The sequence below is a fragment of the Pelobates fuscus genome, chromosome 8 (assembly GCF_036172605.1).
Source record: "Pelobates fuscus isolate aPelFus1 chromosome 8, aPelFus1.pri, whole genome shotgun sequence".
NCBI classification, from domain to species: domain Eukaryota; kingdom Metazoa; phylum Chordata; class Amphibia; order Anura; family Pelobatidae; genus Pelobates; species Pelobates fuscus.
In genome coordinates, this window is record NC_086324.1 from 112,038,872 (window position 1) to 112,060,485 (window position 21,614).

Genomic DNA, 21,614 nt, shown 5'->3' on the forward strand with positions numbered 1-21,614 from the left:
AATTTGACACGAGACAGTCACCAAACGAGAGATGACACTCAGCTGCATGAGTTGACACCACCCAAGAGCTGTTTCAAATGACACTTACCCGACAAGAGTATGAGGCCTACAAACATGGCGCATCCGGAGGAGACGGAAGCTCTTCTGCCCCTACGACAGACTGAGATTCTGTGTAAGGGCCCTCGTTCTCCCCCCCCCACACCCCGGACCAGCAAGGGTCATCCGGGTCTACTCCAAGAAAGAGAGTACTCACCTACAAACCGCTTCAGGACGCATAGCTTACAGGCGGGAAACACGATGCCTGACGACATCGCTATCCGCACAAAGCAACAGACTCCCAATGACTGGGCAGCAGCCTTCCAGACGAGATTCAACACCATATGTAGGCAATTTTGGTAACGTCTAGAGTTCAGGAACAGCCGCTAACACCATCACAAGCCAGCATTATGACCAAAGCACCCACTGCACGACAGCCAACCAGAGCTCTACATCCTGAATGGCGCAAGATCGAGGTGCAGCCAGAGGGGCCCCAACCGGGCAAAGCAACTACCGAAACTACGAACTATAATAATGACAGCCCACCTGGAACGAGAGCCATAAGGGGTGCGACCCCTACACACCACCCAAGCCTGCGCAGGAGAGCAAGGCACCCACAGAAGCACCAGAGTGCAGCCCTACGCAGCCCCACACCGGGGAAGGACCTGGCCCCAAGACGGTGGCAAGTCCGTGAAATGGTGGTCTCTGGGCAGAAGGCGCCCCACCCCGAATGAGCGGTGAAACCCAAGTGGATGCACAGGGTCCAGAAGTGCAGATGGGGAGGCTCATTGACGTCCATTCCAGGCAGGTAACCACAGCCTCTAGACGGGGAATTGGCTGATCTAATATGGACTGACTCACTATGATGCCCATAGTCCTTGCCCTAATCCACACAGTGAGAACTCTCTACATTACTGATGCTAACCCTGCTTGATAGTCGATCGTGTGTAGTAGGATCTTCCTCTATGCCAGAAACCCAGGCAGACTTGCTGACTCATGGTGAAACAGTTGTGTCCCTTTATGTGCCCTCTGTTCTTTATTTTTCATACTGATTCCAATGATGTTGTCACTAGGAGTCTTGTAATAACACGTGTAAAGCAGTAATAATTCAGGGAGTAAAGCCATGGGGGAAAAAAGTAGTAACCAGCCCGTTTACTGATCAGCGAGAATTTACTCCCACAAAACAAATACTTATTATGTTCTTCTCCTTTATGTTACTCGTTATTACTCTTCAACACTATCTCTACCTAGGCTTTGGCGGGAACTCTCGTGACCTCAATCGTTGCCTTTGTGCAGATTAGCAAGATTAACAAATTAACCGTATTGGGGCATACATATCGCTAACTGCAATAACGTTCCTATAACCGGCAGGAGATTGACTTACTGTCCCTTTAATTGTAGTTAACCCCTCCTTTACTATATACTACGTATCTGGCTACTGAGACCTGGCATCACTGTTCTGCCGTGAGCCACCCCCTATATGCATAGCAAGTTATATGTCAAAGGAAGCACAAGGTCACTCACTCGATAATATTCAGATAACCTACTCATGTTTATTTTGTTGTTAAATGTTGAAAGCTATAATATAGAATTGTGCACATCCAAACTATTATCCAACTGTAGAGCTTGATATGAAACTAGAGGAATGCCGTTGGGGTATCTCAAGCCTGTCTGTACCTATCTTATGCACTGCAAAAATAGATTATGGTTTATTTATTCTTTTAAAATAACTGCTGGAGGGGTAGGTTTTTTTTGTTGGTTTGTTTTTTTTCAAATAAACCAAATTTGATTACATGCCCTTATTACAGCTTTAAAGGTACACCTACACCAAATAATTAATTCCCCTAAAGATTTGGAGTGACTAATTTTCTTGAAAATACTTTATTTCTTTTTGAGGACTTTCTATAATATGTTTTTGTTTAAGAATGGATTTATTTAGTCTCCATTCTTGCCTAACTTTATTTTTGTTCATTTTAATTTTAAAAAAGACTGGAGCGTGATCTGACCAAGTAGGGATTGCAATCTCACAGTTTAAATCCTCATAAAAAGGGTTTTTAATATAAATTAAAAAGGAGTGTGTAAAATGTATAATCTTTTCCCTGGGTTTAAAAAGAAGTTCGTAATTCTTTAAGAAATTATTTAACCTTTTTGCTTTTATCAACAATTTCTTATTCATACTTTTCCCATCTTGTAGTTATTTTTTAATCTAGGTTTGTAGTGGAATTTAATCATTTATTAAACTCAGAGTGTCTCTGCTTTTTATAGCAGGATATTATTTGATGTGAATATTTTTTTTATTGTTAATTGATTTTTTTTTGTGTTGAGATCCAGTGCATCTGAATTAGTGCATAGTTACATAGCTGAAAAGAGACTTGCATCCATCAAGTGCAGCCTTCCTAACGTATGTTTTTGCAATATCAATCTTTACTCTATTTAACATATCTATCAGTACGTTTTAAAAGGTGAATTTAACCCATGTGCATATATAGAACAACATTTAGCCATAATAGTAAATTAAATCTCTAACCTATACCTCCTGCTATTTCAATAAAAAAGTCAAAGATAATCCTTTATTTCTTCATTTTTTACTTCTCCTGAGACGCCTCTTATCCTTAAGTTATTTTTCCTGGATCATTCTTCCAACTAGGCTATTTTATTTTTTCTCTCCTCTTCATCTCCTTCCCCCTTTCCTTCCCTTTTTATCTGTCTCTTAATAAACAAGGAGATTTTATTGAGAGACCTTAATACAACTTTTCAACTTTATTAGCAAGGAGACCTTAAAGGGATACTGTAGTGCCAGGAGTATAAAGCTGTATTCCTGGCACTACCAACCCCTCTGCCTCCCCCTTCCCTCGCGCACCTCCCCCGGTAAAAAAAAGGATTAAAAACTGTGACAAAGCTCCGCCCCATGGGAAAAAATATGACGCTGGAGGAGTGTGAGGATGTCCAGTGTCAGATAACGACCAAAAGTCTGTTACGATTCCGGAAATGCCCCCAGTGGCTGTATGGTCCAAAGCCACTTAGAGCAGACTTAGAGCTGCAATGTAAACATTGCAGTTCTCTGGAACTGCAATGTTTAACATTGTAGCACTAGGTGCAAAAGGGACACAGCACCCAGACTACTTTATGAGCTAAAGTGGTTTGGGTGCCTACAGTGTACCTTTAAAAAGGGAGGCCTTAGTGCTGACCTAAAAGGGACACTATAGTCACCTGAACAACCTCAGCTTAATGAAGTTGTTCAGGTGAGAACTATAGCTCCCTGCAGCCTCTCTCATGTAAACACTGTAACACTAGAAACACGTCCAGTTGCAGTCACTCAGAGTGAACCAGATGGACTTCTGAGTTGATGAAGGCATAATATGCCTCCATCCACTCAGATCTGCTGTGCACGAGCATCCTGTGATTCAGTATCTCCTCCCACTGCATGCAGACACTGAACTTTCCTCATAGAGATTCATTGATTTAATTCATCTCTATGAGGAGATGCTGATTGGCCAGGGCTGTGTTTAAATCATGCTGGCTCTGCCCCTGATCTGCCTCCTTGTCAGTCTCAGCCAATCCTATGGGAAAGCACTGTGATTGGATCAGGCTATCACATGTCAGCAGACTGCTTGTTTTTCCTGAGTTTAACAGCATGCAGATTTACAGCTTCTGGCTTGAATACAGTAAGATTTTGACTATATTTATGGAGGCCCGATGGTCGTGTTAACACTATAGGGTCAGGAATACATGTATAGTTGCACTGGTGACTATAGTGTCCCTTTAAGAAAACATTAAAATTGCAGTATTATTTACATACATTTTGCAGAGCTTATGAACATTTTGAGAAGAGCAGCCACCATTTCAAATAAATTCACTTTTTGTTTTCCCCCTTCGATGCAGATCGTAACGAAAACTCTCTAGGTTTAACCTCCATTTCCCCTATCCGCACGTGTCAGCTCTCCTCTTTGCGACTTTTCCCTCTCCTTGTAACTTGCTTCCTTCTTTCGAGCGATCCTCAGTAATTTTCTTCACGGTGAAGTATTCTGATTGAGGTCTGAAATCTCTATTGTTCAGCCAAGGTTTTTAGACTCCTGGTTATTCTCACGTTCCTTTCACCTTACGTCTTGCTTGACTGTTGGGTCAAAGCTGATTTGATTACGTGACATGAGTTTTTGCTAAATTTGAATGGTAGATCGATGTTTATCTCTCCTCTGTCGGTACCCAGTCATCTGGACATATGCAACTGCTCATACTGATTTTGCGGCTATTTATGATTACAGATGGTTCAGGGACAGTTGGCCTGAAGAGCCAATTGGTCTACCCTCCTTTCAGGAAATCTTAGTACTGGTATAACGAATTGTAGCAGCTGCTTACACTTGGGGCAACTTGTGGCAGGGCCGAGCAGTCAAATGCTACATTGATAACGATCCTCTTTCTTGACAATCATGAGGTTGATTTGGTGTTTAAATTGGCTTGCGGCCACTCGTCAGTTTTATCTCGTTTGCGTACACATTCCTGGATGCCACAATACGCTGCTGATGCGCTGTCCCACTCTTATTTACAGGATTTCTTCAGATTTCACCCAACTGCCAGGACTCACTCTTGCAGAGCCTCATCTCTTAGCCAATTTTTCAAACTATAGTCCATTCATTACTACTTATCCCGTAAAGAACATACTGTAGGATATAAATCAACGTCTATACGTCAGCCAATAGACGGTCCTAATTTCAAATCCCTTTCAGATATCTTAAACACTCAACATTTTGGAATACACACTAATAAAGTAATTAAGGCTGTGCCTATCCACAATAACAGACGCACAACTGGAGTTCACACCAGACACATAACATCTCTATGTAACCATAATACCACTCAAGTCCTATAAGAGATCTGTATTGCCACAACTAATTTATGCTGCCGAAGCCCAATACCAAGCCACTGGAAACAAAACACTGCCCCATCAATCAAAGAATGAATAAACAGAGTCGAAAATAAAAGATGAATCTAAGAGGCTTTCCACAGACACGAACAGAGAAGGGGAATGGCGAGTAGGGGGAAATGGGAAGGGAATTAAAAACCCCACTAGAAACTGATACTTTCATGGACCAAACCAGACCTTTTTTTTTTTTTTGCTCCTTCCTCCCTCTTATCTCTTCCATTCCCTGTCGCCCCTAGATCATATGCCCATTAGAGCAGTGTTTCCCAACCCAGTCCTCAAGGCACACCTACCAGTCCAGGATTATGGGGTGACCCAGTTGTGTCTAAGTTGTTTTTTCTTTTTTTTCTAAAAACACCTTAGACAAAACTGGCTAATCCTTAAATCCTGGACTGGTAGGTGTGCCTTGAGGACTGGGTTGGGAAACACTGCATTAGAGGACAAAACTGTTGCAATTGCTGAAGTAGCACTCATGGACTGTGCACGCAAGGTACATTCTGCTTGTTCCAGCTGTATGTACAATGCAGATGAAAACTCCTTAGGAAGATACCATACACATTGTTAATATATTTCTACGAAATCCTTGTGCGGAATCATTGTAATGTCACTTTTTATTATCAATAAACAGACGGAATAAAAAAAGAAAACATATAGGCTTTTGATATATTTCTTGACGAACAGAATTAGTCATATTAATTGACCATTTTGGTTTATGGAATTAAATCAAGGCCAAGTTAGCGTTGCCTAGAGTCTAATGAATATAATTCATATTGTGTATATAAAGACATATATATATATATATATAGATATATATATATATATATATATATATATATATATATATATATAGATATATATATAGATATATATATATATATATATGAAATTTTTCAAACTAGTGTGGACCAATAAAATTACAACTGGTTCCACCACACTACAAAAACAGTAGGTCATCATCTATTACACATACCAATTGGAATAGATGATATTTGAGAGTAAAGGTCCAACATTCGATTGCCATCAACATCAACAAGATAGTTTCCACGGCTTTCTTCATAGTTGCAAAAAAAGTTCACAGCATCAGCATTCTGCAAGATGTAATAGATTTAAAATTAATTTTGAAAATAATGTTATTCATAAACAAAACAGAAAAAAAAACACGAACATGCATTAATTAAAAGAAAAAAAAGTTAAGAGCACTCAAAACACAGCAAAATTTTAGAAGAGCACTTCATATAATAGAGATCCAATCTTATGTTTTTTACTATGCTAGCTTAACAAAAGAATACAATAATCTTAACATTAAACTGGTAATAAAAAATGCCACGAGGACTAACGATCTAGTGTTAGACCAGGATCAGCAAGTTAAATCTATATGCTGACGATATTTTGTTAACACTGAAAGATCCTGAATCTTCTCTTAAATATTTGATTACTGAACTGGAGACTTACTGAAATTACTCAGGTTATAAAATGAATCTAGATAAATCAGTATTTCTAACAAAACACATAGCTGAAAAGAGACTTGTGTCCATCAAGTTGAGCCTTCCTCACATATGTTTTTGCTGTTGATCCAAAAAAAGGCAAAAACCCCAGTCTGAAGCACTTCGAATTTTGCAACAAACTAGGAAAAAATGCCTTCTTGACCCCAAAATGGCAGTCAGTGGCCTCGTGTCGTAAGTATAGCCCTGTTTACGAATCGATTTCCAGATAATGATTTGTATTGGCCCCGAATATATTTGCATAATGTTATAATATCCCCTCTCAGGAGCCGTTTTTCCATACTAAAGATATTTACATTTTTTAACCTTTCTTCATAATGTGACCGAAAGCAAGGAATTGTGCTGGAGGGAATCTATATATCTCCCCAGATTTTGCAAGGTTCCTACTTTGTATAATTAGCCCCAGGGAAATGTGTTATGTTAAAATGAATATTGCACTTTAAATATGTGTATATTTGGGTGGGGTGGGCCAGTGCTCCACTCCACATTTTGGAAGTTGCTTGGAACTAACAGGTAAGAAGTCCAGTTCCAGAGTTTCAATCTTAATTGACCTCACCTGAAAAAGATTGTTAATTACAGGTGCTCTTAAGTACTCCCCTGCCAAAGGAGGAGAGAGATTGTGTTTGATTTCTGTGAGTGGAAAAACCCTCAAACAGTAAGGTTGTTGTTTATGTTGGGAAATGGACAAGCCATCCAGCCCAGATAGCTAATTATTTAGTTTAGTTAGTGCTCAGAAGAGCGAGGATTTTATTTTATATATTTTTTTACAACCTTTTATACCTTACTGTGCATTTATTTTGGAACCACAATAAAAAGAGCAAGTCCTTTTACCTCATCCAGAGTGTGAAGTGTCTCTAAAGCCTGAAAAGACCGTTTGTACCAACCCAATCCCAGGACAAGGCACCAAGGGAAAGAAGTACTTTTCTCGCAATAACTAAAATGCTCCATTCTTTTATCAATTTTGCAATTCTGCACTTTTTCTATTCCCATGATATCCTTCTTTAGAACAGGTGCCAAAAATTGCACAGAATATTCAAGGTGTGGTCTTACCAGCGATATAAAAAGAGGCAAAATTATATTTTCATCCCGAGAATTTATGCCCCTATTTATACATGACAAAACCTTACTGGCCTTAGCAACGGCAGATTGACATTGCATATTGCTACCTAATTTGTTGTCTATAACAATTCCCAAATCCTTCGAGTGTGGTTATCCCTAATTCACTACCATTTCGGGTGTAAGTTGCTTGTGTATTATTGACCCCGAAGTGCATAACTTTTCATGTCTCTACATTAAAGGACCACTATAGTGCCAGGAAAAAAACTTGTTTTCCTGGCACTATAGTGCCCTGAGGGTGCCACCACCCTCATGAACCCCCTCCCGCTGGGCTGAAGTGGGAGGAAGGGGTTAAAATATTTTCTTTCTCCAGCGCCAGGCTCCCTCGGCGCTGGGGACTCTCCTCCCTCGGCTGAATGCACATGCGCGGAAAGAGCCGCGCAGTCAGTCAGTCCATAGAAAAGCATTCTCAATGAAAAATCACAGTGAGAAGCACAGAAGCGCCTCTAGCGACTGTCAATGAAACAGCCACTAGAGGCTGGATTAACCCATATGTAAACATAGCAGTTTCTCTGAAACTGCTATGTTTACAGCAGGCAGGTTTAATCCTAGATGGACCTGGCACCTAGACCACTTCATTAAGCTGAAGTGGTCTGGGTGCCTATAGTGGTCCTTTAAATGTTATCTGCCATTTTAGTGCCCAGTCCCCAATCTATCTAAATCCCTCTGCAGCAAAGCAATATCCTGCTCACATTTTATTACTTTACAAAGTGTTGTGTCATCTGCAAACACTAAAACATGTCTTTCAATGTCTATTTCAAGATAATTTATAAATATGTTAAATAGAAGTGGTCCCAAAACAGAACCTTGAGGGACACCACTTACCACTTTTGTCCAGCTTGAAAATTTACTATTAATGACAATTTGTACTCTATCCGTAAGCCAATGTTCTACCCAAGAACAAGAATATTCATCTAGACCAATTCATTTTAGTTTGAACACTGAGTTATTGTGAGGAACCGTATGAAATGCCTTGGCAAAATCCAAGTAGATCACATCTATACTTCTACTTACTTCTTCGTAGAATGCAATTAGGTTAGTTTGACACGACCTAGGTTTCATAAAACCATGCTGATTGGGGGCGAGGCCTGAGCTCTATGGTGGCTGGATGTTCTTTGTGTGAGCTCCTTGCTTGATCTCTCAAATTTGTACCACAACCAACTACCAGCCAGCTCAAAAGATACACTTTGCAACTTACCTGTACCTTGAGCTAGCCGAGGTACCCTGGATCCCTGTGGTTGGCATTCTGCCTCCTAGATGCCTCCTAGATGGCGGACGCCAGATCTATCTGGCGGGCTGTTTCTGTGCTTCTCCAGACTACATTGCAGCCAAAATTGCATGATAAAAGTGAATACTCTATTTGTTTGATTAATTTTGACCTGTTGTCCTTTCAGTTTATTTTCATACACATGAGGCCTACCACGCTATAATATTACCATGATGACAAAGCCCAGTGGTTTAATTCCTACAATGTATGCATTTCAACACTATAGTTATTGTCATATGCTAATGTTTGTTCAAATGCCTTAACTGCTCTCAGTCACACACACGTAACATTAACAAAGTGTGCCCATGATATGCATGCCATGCTATTGTCCTACTATGTCTGAGTTTCTGTGTTTGACAACGCTATCGTGGCATTGTTTGCCTTGTCTGCTATCTTGTGCACACAAAAAATAAAGAATTTTAAAAAGTTCTTCCCAATGAATTCCTGAATATTATCCCTTAATAGCCCTTCAAATATTTTGCCAGTTACAGAAGTTAAGCTCACAGGTCTATAATTTCCAGGCAAGGATTTTGAACCCTTTTTAAATATAGGAACAACATCTGCCTTCCTCCGGTACAATACCTGAAAAAAAAAAGATTAAATACAAATCTTCCCCTTTTTCCCCACTTAGCTCCTTAAGTACTTGTGGGTGAATACAGTCAGGCCCCAGAGCTTCATTTACATTAATGTATTTGACTGCTGTAGCACCTTGTCTCGAGTCAGCCAATCACAAGTTATCACGCTCAGGAAGACAGCCACTAAAGGTTGGCTTAACCCTGCAATGTAAATATAGCAGTTTCTCTGAAACTGCTAAGTTTACATCTGAAGGGTTAAAACTTGGGGGGACCTGGCATCTAGACCACTTCATTGAGCTGAAGTGGTCTGGGTGACTATAGTGTCCCTTTAACTAACAGATCCATCTCTCTTTCCAGTGTACCTACACATTCATTTTTTTGTTTTTTAGAATTGATGTACTTGAAAAAAAAAGGTGGGGGTTGGTTTTACCTTCTTAGGCTATCAAGTTCTCATTTTCTACTCTAGCAACTTTAATTGCCTTTTCCAAGCATTACTGGCTTCCTTTTATATATCTTATATAGGATGCCTCTGATTTGTCCGATTTAAATAGCCTTTCATATTTTTAATCTCTTGTTTTACTTCTCTACTATGCTGCATTGGTTTCAATTGGTTTCTTTTATATTTATTACCCAATGGTACATACTGAGAAATGTACGTTTTTAATATTTGTTTGAATAGTTTCCATTTATTCTCAGTGTTTTTGTCAATAAGGAGTTTATGCCAGTCAACATGTTGATAGAGCTGACCTAATCCTATTGAAATAGGATTTAAAATTATATGTTTTTGTATACCCCACGTGCTTTTGCTTTTTTGAGTTTATTTTTTAAAAAAAATACCATATTGTGATCACGAAAATGCTCCCGTACTTGAATGTTGGTCAAAAGATCAACATTGTTTGTTATAACGTGATCTAGACAAGCATGTTTTCTAGTTGAGGCTTGTACCAGTTGTGACATGAAGGTGTCATTTAACACATTTAAAAACCTGATTCCCTGGGGGCGGAGCCTAGCAGCATACTGGAACAGACGCACGATCAACGAGCTCCTCATCCACAGTTTTTATAAACGCGAGTTTCGCAAAAATAACAAGCTGAAAATCGACTCCAAAGACCCACCAGAGCCATGGGAAGAAAAACAAAGAAACAGAAGCTTAATTGGGACCAGATATCGGGGACCGCCAGGCACAAGACACACGAGGGGCCAAGATGGCCGCCGACATGGCAGGGTACTCAGACTCATCAGACGAACTGAGTCTAGATGAGTACACCAGCGGAATGTTCACACACTGACTAAACCGTCCACACCCAAAAAAGAAGCTTGAACCGGTCACTACAGACACGCTGAGAACAATGCTGGGCGACCTACAGCGGGTGCTCCAGGCAGACGTAGCGCAGCTCCGGGCAGAGGGGACAGGCCTGGTGGGGCGCATTGGAGCCATAGAGGCCCACACAGACAGACAGGCCCAAGAAATTACGGATCTGCGTAAAGAGCTACAGGCACTCAAGAAGCATCAAGCAACTACAGACCACCGATTTGCAGCCCTTGAGGATCAAAGACGCCACAATAACCTCAAGATTCGAGGTATCCCAGACATCTTGACGGAAGAACTCCCACACCTGATGAGGAGGCTCGCAGGAACACTACTAAAGCCGCAACAAGTGAAAGCCTTGAGCTTTGAAGCGATCTTCAGACTCCCCAGCCATGGCCACCAGGGATCTGGTGGTGAGATTCCGATCTGGAACAGACAAAGTGGCTATACTTAAGGCCCTGCAGGGGAAGACCCCGCTCAATTTCGAAAACGCCAACCTAACCTTATTTTCTGACTTGTCTGGAGACACCATGCAATGGTGCAGATCCCTACAACTGTTCACGACACTCCTGAGACAAAATCACCTACAGATGGCGCACACCAAGGGCCCTACAGGTCCTGAAAAACAACCTGATTCACACAGTTAAAGACCTACCAGAGGCTGAGCGGCTGATGCCCACACTTGGCCTGCCAGAGAACTCTCTTGCGCCAACAGACCCGGCGGACGCCAATAGCATAAAGCACAGATGGGACCCAGCAAGGATCACGCCATTCGTGCCACTAACAAGGCAGCCAATAAACCCTGCAAAGAAGCTCGGGGCACCACACTGTCCCAGGAGGCGTAGTGACAGCGACTCACAGCCGCTCCTGCTCACCATCAGACTTTATTTTTCTTTGTACCCAGTTTTCTTTCTTCTCATTGACTTTTATTTTATACCTGGTGGCATTACACTGCTGGACGCTTTGGAGACCGTGCCAAACCGGGACTTTTGACTGCACAGCGAGAGGGACTCATAAGGGACTTCACAAGGACTCACAGTAACTCCCTCAGATGCCCCAGGGCGCCGGCTGTACTGAGACAGTCAATACCCCGCACCCAGAGACTTTCAGTCCACCATGCAGGCCAGCCCGTGAGGACCCCTGATGGGGATCACAGTTTAGAACAGTTTATAATTGCGTTATGGACACACACTTGTTTTTTTCCAAGTAAATGTGAATATGGATAGAATGTAACAACACAGAGACAAACCTGACCGCACAACATGATATACAAGCTCAATTAGGCACAAAACACACCATAGGGCACTGGTCTTTACACCTGGTTTACAAGAGGCCGGGCGGGGCACCTTCTTAAACTCATTAGCCCATATATCTATGGCACAACTTACTTGGGAGCTGCATACAGCCTAGCCACTACTGTGAGGCATAACGAGCTTGCACACAACCCACATCGACAAAGCTGGGCTGACACGGCTCATCACACCTCACTTAACCTTACCTTGACAGTATAGCGGCCTAGCCGAGCATGAGTCATCTCTTAAGGAATTATCACACAATTTACTTAAGTATTACTTCCAAGCTGACCACAACTACACGGTTACCATTAATATTGCACTAAAAACGCGAAGTTGTCGATACTCACTCACTTCTATTCTGACAACAGAATCGTTTAGTTATCCTTGTTCAGCTGATATACCAAAAACCCTTTGCATGTATCCCGGAACATTATATTTTTCTCCTCCCACCACAAGAACTCACGAAGTTGGAATACACCCTGTTTTGCCATCTTGCAATGGCAGCCTCGCAACTAATTCCAAAATATTGGAAACAACCCAATCTCCTTCAATCCGAGAGTCAGTGCTGAGGGTTGAGAAGATCAAACTAATGGAAGAAATCACATCAGCTAAACTAGGGAGGCACATTAAATTTTGATCAATTTGGAATCCATGGAATACTGTATCATTGGGCATTGCCACCAAATGTGGGCATGATGTTCATTTAGAGTGTCACATCTCCAACACACATCAGGTGAGGTATGGTAGTATCTATGTAGTTTAGCAGGTGTGTTGTGCCAACGGGTTAACCTTTTGTAATTGCATTCTTGTGCGTGTGTTGAGATGGAGGATTTATGGATGGAAATAAAGGCCTTTTTCCACTGATCTTTAGTTAAGGTGGTTTGTAATTCTTCTGTCCATTTTAGGGTGAAGGTGGGAACATTTTGTGAGTATGCTTCCCTGAGTATGGAGTGCATGGTTGAGAGGGTTTTAATCTTTGGTGGGTGTATGGTGCAAAGAAGTTCAAACTCAGTAAGAGGCCTGTTTCCCTTCGGTAAGAGTGATCTAGCATTGATAAAGTGTTTCATTTGGTCATAGTAAAAGATTTGGACCCCCGAATGTTTATCGGAGCCGGTGAGTTCTTGCAGGGATTTTAGTTTATCCTCTTGTGTTGCGTCACAAAGTTTCAGGAACGAGCCTTTGTACTGAAGACCAAATTGTTTACCCGTGGTTCACTCTAGTAGGTAGGGGTTAAGATTTAAGGGGTATACGGGTGGTGGATAAGGTGAGATCTTCGTTTGTGTCCTCATCTTGAGCCATACGTGCAGTGAGGCTGAGATTGTTGGATGTTTGTTGAATTTTCCCATAAGGTGATTATCCGTATGAATCCAAGGGAGTATATGGAGTGGAATATCTGTAAAACTGTTTTCAAGTTCAACCCATTGGAGTGTGTTGGGTGTTTTCGTCCATTCGTATAGCCTTTGTAGATGAGTCGCTCTGTAATAACTGTCTATATCTGGAAGATTTAATCCGCCTTGTTCTCGTTTTCTTATTAGTGTTTGGTAGGCCAGACGAGGAGTGTTGTGAGCCCATACAAATTTCTAAAATAAAGACTTGATAGTAGAGAAAAATTTAGACTGAATTTTTAGTGGAATTGTCTGAAATAGGTAGAGGATACGAGGGAGAATGTTCATTTTGATGATATTTACTCGGCATAAGAGCAGAAAACACTATTTGTGCCATCTAATCAGGTCTTTGGTGATGGAATCAATCAGAGGCGGGAAATTTATTGAGTAAATTGATTCTAATTTTTTCGGGATGTGTATTCCTAGATATTTAATAGAGTTATCGGTCCATTGAAATGCAAATTTGGATTTGACTAGTTTACTCAGAGCATCTGTCAAAAAGATTGGCATCAAGTCGCATTTTGTGAGGTTGGCCTGAAAAAATGAGATCTTTCCGTATAATTGCATTTCAGCAATAATGTTGGGAATGGTTTTGTGTGGGTCTGACATGGTGAAGAGAAGGTCGTCAGCAAATGCTGTAATTTTGTAATTTTGTTTTTTGATCTGAATTCCCTTTATTAATTTGTTATCACGGATGCCCTGGAGGAAGGGTTCTAACACCAGAATGAATAGGAGTGGTTATAGCGGGCAGCCTTGTCTCGTGCCATTGGAAATAATTACCGAGTCTGACAGTTGGCCATTAATTCTCAGTTTCGCAGTAGGTTTCGAATATATCATATCTATCCATTCCAACCAACTAGGACCGAAATTAAGAAAGTTAAGGACGTGTTTCAATCATAGGCATGTGCAGCCTATTGCATTAGGGTGTGCACCCTAAAGCACACGCGGCGTGTATCATATCTATCCATTCCAACCAACTAGGACCGAAATTAAGAAAGTTAAGGACGTGTTTCAATCATAGGCGTGTGCAGCCTATTGCATTAGGGTGTGCACCCTAAAGCACAGGCGGCGTGTATATACACACACACACACACACACAAAGTTGTGTGTGTGCTGTGTGAGGGTGCTGTTAGTGTGATGTGTATGTGCAAGGGTGCTGGTAGTGTACTATGTGGGTGAGGGTGTTTGTGTGTGCGTGCTTGTGAGGGTGCTGTGAATGTACTGTGTGTCAGGGTGCTGTTTTTGTGTGTGTGTGTGTGCACTTGTGAGGGTGCTGTAAATGTACTGTGTGTGAGGGTGCTGTTTGTGTGTGAGGGTACTGGTAGTGTGCTGTGTGTGTGTGTGTGTGTGTTTGTTAGGGTCCTGTTTGTGTTTGTGAGGGTACTGTTAGTGTGCTGTGTGAGTGTGAGGGTGCTGTTTGTGTAATGTGTGTGAGGGTGCTGTGTATGTGTGAGGGTGCTGTGTATGTGTGAGGGTGCTGTGTATGTGTGTGGGTGCTGTGTATGTGTGTGGGTGCTGTGTATGTGTGTGGGTGCTGTGTATGTGTGTTGGTGCTGTGTATGTGTGTTGGTGCTGTGTATGTGTGTTGGTGCTGTGTATGTGTGTTGGTGCTGTGTATGTGTGTTGGTGCTGTGTATGTGTGTTGGTGCTGTGTATGTGTGTTGGTGCTGTGTATGTCTGTGGGTGCTGTGTATGTCTGTGGGTGCTGTGTATGTCTGTGGGCGTGGGTGCTGTGTATGTGTGTTGGTGCTGTGTATGTGTGTTGGTGCTGTGTATGTGTGTTGGTGCTGTGTATGTGTGTTGGTGCTGTGTATGTGTGTGGGTGCTGTGTATGTGTGTGGGTGCTGTGTATGTCTGTGGGTGCTGTGTATGTCTGTGGGTGCTGTGTATGTCTGTGGGTGCTGTGTATGTCTGTGGGTGCTGTGTATGTCTGTGGGTGCTGTGTATGTCTGTGGGTGCTGTGTATGTCTGTGGGTGCTGTGTATGTCTGTGGGTGCTGTGTATGTCTGTGGGTGCTGTGTATGTCTGTGGGTGCTGTGTATGTCTGTGGGTGCTGTGTATGTCTGTGGGTGCTGTGTATGTCTGTGGGTGCTGTGTATGTCTGTGGGTGCTGTGTATGTCTGTGGGTGCTGTGTATGTCTGTGGGTGCTGTGTATGTCTGTGGGTGCTGTGTATGTCTGTGGGTGCTGTGTATGTCTGTGGGTGCTGTGTATGTCTGTGGGTGCTGTGTATGTCTGTGGGTGCTGTGTATGTCTGTGGGTGCTGTGTATGTCTGTGGGTGCTGTGTATGTCTGTGGGTGCTGTGTATGTCTGTGGGTGCTGTGTATGTCTGTGGGTGCTGTGTATGTCTGTGGGTGCTGTATGTGGGTGCTGTATGTGTGTGCTGTATGTGTGTGGGTGCTGTATGTGTGTGGGTGCTGTATGTGTGTGGGTGCTGTATGTGTGTGGGTGCTGTATGTGTGTGGGTGCTGTATGTGTGTAGGTGCTGTATGTGTGTAGGTGCTGTATGTGTGTAGGTGCTGTATGTGTGTAGGTGCTGTATGTGTGTAGGTGCTGTATGTGTGTAGGTGCTGTATGTGTGTAGGTGCTGTATGTGTGTAGGTGCTGTATGTGTGTAGGTGCTGTATGTGTGTAGGTGCTGTATGTGTGTAGGTGCTGTATGTGTGTAGGTGCTGTATGTGTGTAGGTGCTGTATGTGTGTAGGTGCTGTATGTGTGTGGGTGCTGTATGTGTGTGGGTGCTGTGTATGTCTGTGGGTGCTGTGTATGTCTGTGGGTGCTGTGTATGTCTTTCTGCCTTCCCTGGTGGTCCAGTGGAGGTGGGGGCAGATCAGTTATCCCCCCTCCCTTCTTACCTTATGCCTGGGAGGGGGGATCCTGCTGCTGCTGCCATCCCTGGTGGTCCAGTGGAGAGTGAACTCTAGCCCCGCAGGGCTAGAGTTCACTCACGCGAGATCTGAGCGTTGCCGCGGCAATGCTCAGATCTCGCGAGAGGAACCCGGCGGAGCTGCTGGCAATAGCTCCCCGGGTCCTCTCCTGCCTCCCTCCATGCCTGTGAGCCGGTGAGGCGAGGCTGAGAGCAGAGCCAGCGCTCGCATGGCGCCGGCTCTGCATGAGCCGGCAGGGGGGATCCTGAGATCTCCCCTGCCGGTCTCAATACATAGGCGTGCCACGGGGATTAGGGTGTGCCCAGGCACACCCGGCACACCCCGTGCGCACGCCTATGGTTTCAATAGTGACCAGTTGACTCTGTCAAAAGCCTTTTCGGCATCGATGGCTAGGAGGGCGCTCTGGGTCTTGTGTAATTGGGCCCAATGAAGGATATTTATAATTTTCGTGGTGTTATTTTTGGATTCCCTTCCAAGTACAAAGCCTGCTTGGTCTGGATGTATTAGTGCCGGCATGAATGGTTTAAGTCTGGTGGCCATTATCTTGGTCAGTATTTTCTTTAATGTAGCTGCTGATCTTTTTTCCCTATCTTTCTTTAATGTAGCTGCTGATTTAATTAGTTCCTCCCGAATCACTGCTTTATGAGCCTCCCATGTCATGATAGGGGTAGTGTCAGGGCCCGTATTTTCTGAGAAATAATTTGATGCCGATTCTCGTATCTTGTTCAAGGTTGCTTTGTCATTCAGAATTAGATCATTGAGTTTCCATTGAGAGAATGGTGTGGAAGTGGTTGGTAGGGAAAGGGTCAGTGACATGGGGGCATGATCTGACCATGTGATCGGGCCATAACTGACCTCTTTTATTAGTGGGAGATATCTATGTTGTAAGAAAATAGTGTCAATTCGAGAGTAGGTACCCGCAGGCGAGGAGTAGAAGGAGTAGTCTTTTCTCGTGGGATGGATGGTTCTCCAACTATCATAGAGTTGCGCTTCATGTAAGGATTTTTTAATGAGAGATCTAGATTGAGATTGATAGTCTCTAGATCTAGAAGTAGTGTCCAGTGTTTCATCTAATGCTATGTTCAGATCTCCTCCTGCTATGAGGATTCCTTCTCGAAATTTGGAGAGTTTACGTAGAATTTTTTGGAGGGTAAGGTTTTGTTTCTTATTTGGTAGGTAGATGTTTGCTAGGGTGACTTGGGTGTTGCCTATTTTGCCTTTAATGAATACAAATCTCCCAGAATCGTCTACTAATTGCTCCTGGAATGAGAATTGTAAATGTTGTCCTTTAAGAATTGCTACTCCTCTGGACTTTGCTTCCGAGAAGTGACTAAAGTATCCTAGTGGATAGTCTTTATTACGGAGTTTGGGAGAATAATTTTTCCTAAAGTGAGTTTCTTGTATATATACTATGTGTGCTTTGTATCTTTTGAAGTCAGTAAGAGCGATAGATCTTTTTTTCTGGAGAATTCAATCCCCTTGCGTTTTGTATGTGGATATGAATAGTAGTCATAGTCACCTTTGTGTGTGTACTGTAATGAAATTACCTTAAGGGTAAAATCGCTGGGTGGATAAGAATATCAGGGTGAAGGATTTGGGGAAATCTGGTAGAAGGAGGGGAATATTATCTAGTCAAAAGACAAATGTTGGGACTAAGCCCCTCCTGTTGAGGGATTGTTTAAGATTATCTGAGTTAGAGTAATTTTTGTGTGTTGATTATGATAGGTTCTTACTATATGGATGTTTGGCAAGTGAGAAATAAGGAATGAGCGCTTGGTCTTCCAGTGCCTGTAATACAACTTATATAATCAAAGTATAAATATTGTAGTATTAGAACACAATTATTGCTTATAGTAGTTAAGTGATACAACAAAACAACTTTTGTATTGAATAACAGTATTAAACAATTTCTAAAATTATGAAACACTTTTAATAACTAGTAAGAAGGGGTGACCCTTCAGAGTATAGGGGTTATGTATTTTGTATTGAGGTCTAGAGAAGTCTAGACTACTCGCTAAATGAGGTTTCTAGAAAACCTAGTGTCCAAGGGAAGTTAAGAGGTAGGAGTACGGTTGAAGTCAGGGGGAAAGGAGGGAGGGAGGGTGTAAGACGGGGAAGAGACAGGGGAGGAGAAGAGGTTATGGGATATAAAGGACAGCAAGAATTTTTCCCTAAGGGAAATTTGGTTCTATCTTGACGCAGGAGATAGAACCAAAAGATATTGGGGTCGTGAACTTGCGCTTAGGCTGAAGACCCAAGTTGCAATCCAATAGTTTAACATATTGTATTGGAGAAGTATTAAATATATACAATTTCCCTCTTTGTCTGGTGAGATTTGTTGGAAATCTGGACGCCTTTCAGGGTATTGAGGTCTAGTGAATAATCATTAGGTCTTGGTTTTCGGGAGATAGTTTTGGGCATTATGAGAGAGTATTGAGCAAGTTGTAGATATGCATTATTTAACTATGTTATGCTTGCCGTAATTAAATCAATATATATATATATATATATATATATATATATATATATATATATATATGTTTTAAATTACATCTAGCTGGTGTTGCTGTAGCTTGCAATTAATTGATACATTTGAAAGCACTAGCTGTATTGTGGAGTTTTTCCCGGTGTATTCCGGAATAAGGGAAGGAGTGAGAGTTATGGAGCTTTGTGTGATGTGGAGAACCGGGGGTACTATCTCAGTTCAGGAGAGGAAGCTGAAATATGTTGTGAGGGACAGTGGTACTAGTTGTTTCGTACTGGTTAAATAGATAACCTTTGTCCTAATAGGCTACACCGGCATGGAATAGATTGTATGTATTATGGGATTATATTCATCTCATGTCAATACCTGTGCCATTCGGGACCCGAGCTGAATGGGATAGAGGTGTTCGACTCTTTGCTGGGGGAGTAAGTTATATATCTTCATTTTCTTACGTATTATCGATGTGTAAGCTTAATATTAAAAGGTATAGGTTACCATAATTCCAACAAGTGACATTAATTTAGTTGAGACATGATTTGCAACCATTTGGTACATATGGGAGCTCTAGTGAGTGAGTGGGATTTTTCGAGGTATTGCGGATTAAGGAAAGAAATTAGAGTTATGGAGCTTTGTGTGAAGTGGGGATCTGGAAGTATGGTCCTGGTTCCGGAAGGGGAGCGGTGAGAATTTGTGGAGTTTAGTATTACCAGTTATCGCGTATAATTGTACCAGATATCTCTATATTTAATATATATTACAGAAAGGGAATAATTTGCAAACACATTATATTATAGTCGTCTCATGACGATATTTACGTATCTCTTAATTAGTGCTAAGTGTGATTGGAGCTTTAATCACTCTGTTGGGGAAAGATGTTGTGGAGTTACAGTTTACTTACGTGCTATTAACGTGTAGATATAAACTTAAAGGATATAAAAAATCATAAATCTTTGCAAATAGATATCATTCAAAGCAAACATATGACTAGCTAGACTGTGAACTCTGTTAACAATATATCATAACATTGAAATTGACTGTTTCGTGACTTTTTAACTTAGAGTATTTTAACCCCTTAAGGACACATGACATGTGTTACATGTCATGATTCCCTTTTATTCCAGAAGTTTGGTCCTTAAGGGGTTAAGCATATACAACAAGCTGTGTTATATGAGTATACGACCTGAGTGATTAGATTTTTCGGGTCTCTGCCTGGCGCTGACCGAGATAAATAAAAAGGCAAGTCCAATAAGAGGAAGTCTCTCTTAAATGTCAGGTTATGAGCTGATCTCACCAGATCAGAGAGTTAGTAGATTTCTAGGATAACTGGATGGCTGTTTACGTTGAATGACTGTCTTTTGAACTTTGCCTTTGCGGAGTGCCTTCCACTGGTAGCTTACTTAGCCTCTGGTTAGGGGATTGGAATCTCCGGTCAGTGCGTCTTTTTCTTGCTGGTGTGAGCCATCTTTGCCGCTGGGAGGGCGGTAGAGAGTCTTGGTTAGGTGAAGGGTTATTCCAGTCTACCACTGATGTGTTTATAAGGTCCAGAGCCCGTAGAAATGGTAATACATCTATAAATGTTGCGATGGAGTATATGGTACCCTTCGCTGACACAATCAAGGCAAAAGGGAATCCCCAGCGGTATCTTATATTTCTTTGTCGTAGAAGCTCCATGATGGGTTTAAGAGCTCTCCTCGCTTGGAGGGTGTACCAGGATAGGTCTGGATACACTTGAATTGGAATTCCATGGAACAATAGAGGTTGACTTGTATCCCTTAGGACTTTCACTATGTTGTCTTTCACGTTAAAATAGTGTAGCCTGCAGATTATATCCCTAGGGGCGTCTTGTGTTAGGCCTCTTGGGCGAAGTGATCTATGAGCTCTATCTAATGGGATGGGATTGTCAGCAGCATTTCCCAGTATTAAGTTAAAAAGCTCAGTGAGAAGGGGGGCGTGGCCGGCAGCACGAGAGAGCAGACGCGTGTCTCAGGAGCTCCGGGCCCGAACAGGCAGAAACAATCAACAATTCCCGGTTCGGAATCCAAACAGCCCAAGCAGGCCAGAACCCCCACCAGAGACAAATATGGGGCGCAAGAACAAACGTTTTCGCCCTCCAGAGGCTCAAAAACAGCCTGATATCAGGCTATCATTCGAGAGGCCAGCGGCTGCGGCCCAAACCAAGATGGCGCCCGCAGCAAACTGTGCGGAAGATGACTCGGAGGCATCCCAAGAAGATAGGGAGCAGCTCACATCCCCAGAGTCGGAAGATCGCACTTCAGAAGTGGAGTCTGAGGATGATTCTGCTCCAGTCACCAAGGGAGACATGAAGGACCTAATACAGGAGATACGCAGAGTCTGGAAGGCAGACCTCAAAGAGGCTCAAACTGAAATAGGGGAACTCAGGCACAAAATCGTGGAAGTACAACAGAAAGACTGCACCCGTGAAAAGCAAATAACAACAACTCAGAGACAAGTGGAGGACCTGGCACAGCAAGTCAGGGACCTCTCACGATCAGTGACCACCTTAGAGACGAGACACAGAAGGAGGAACATACGGGTAAGAGGGGTGCCAGAAGGTGTTGGGGAGGAGGCCCTGCTCCCATATATACGGGGGGTAGTAGCTTCACTCCTCGCCAGAAACGACACCAAGGACCTGATAACAACGGCCTTCAGGATCCGTAAAGCCGCGACTGCCCCCTCCCAAGCACCGAGAGATGTTATAGCCACCACCAGGGACATCACGGTGAGAACCGCCATCATGTCTAGGTCTAGAACCCTTGGAACGGTCACCTATGAAGGCGGAGCGGTGTCCATATATGGAGACTTACCATTTGGAGTGTTG

General features: G+C 42.5%; 1 protein-coding gene across 1 annotated transcript in view; it reads right to left on the minus strand.

Annotated features, from left to right (window-relative positions):
* The window catches only part of LOC134571702 (4-aminobutyrate aminotransferase, mitochondrial-like), a 965,679-nt gene that overhangs the window by 732,124 nt on the left and 211,941 nt on the right, over positions 1-21,614 (minus strand). Inside the window, exon 5 of the mRNA XM_063430224.1 lies at positions 5,925-6,042. Within this exon, the coding sequence (XP_063286294.1) occupies positions 5,925-6,042 (118 nt within the window). The remainder of the gene's footprint in view (positions 1-5,924; positions 6,043-21,614) is intronic.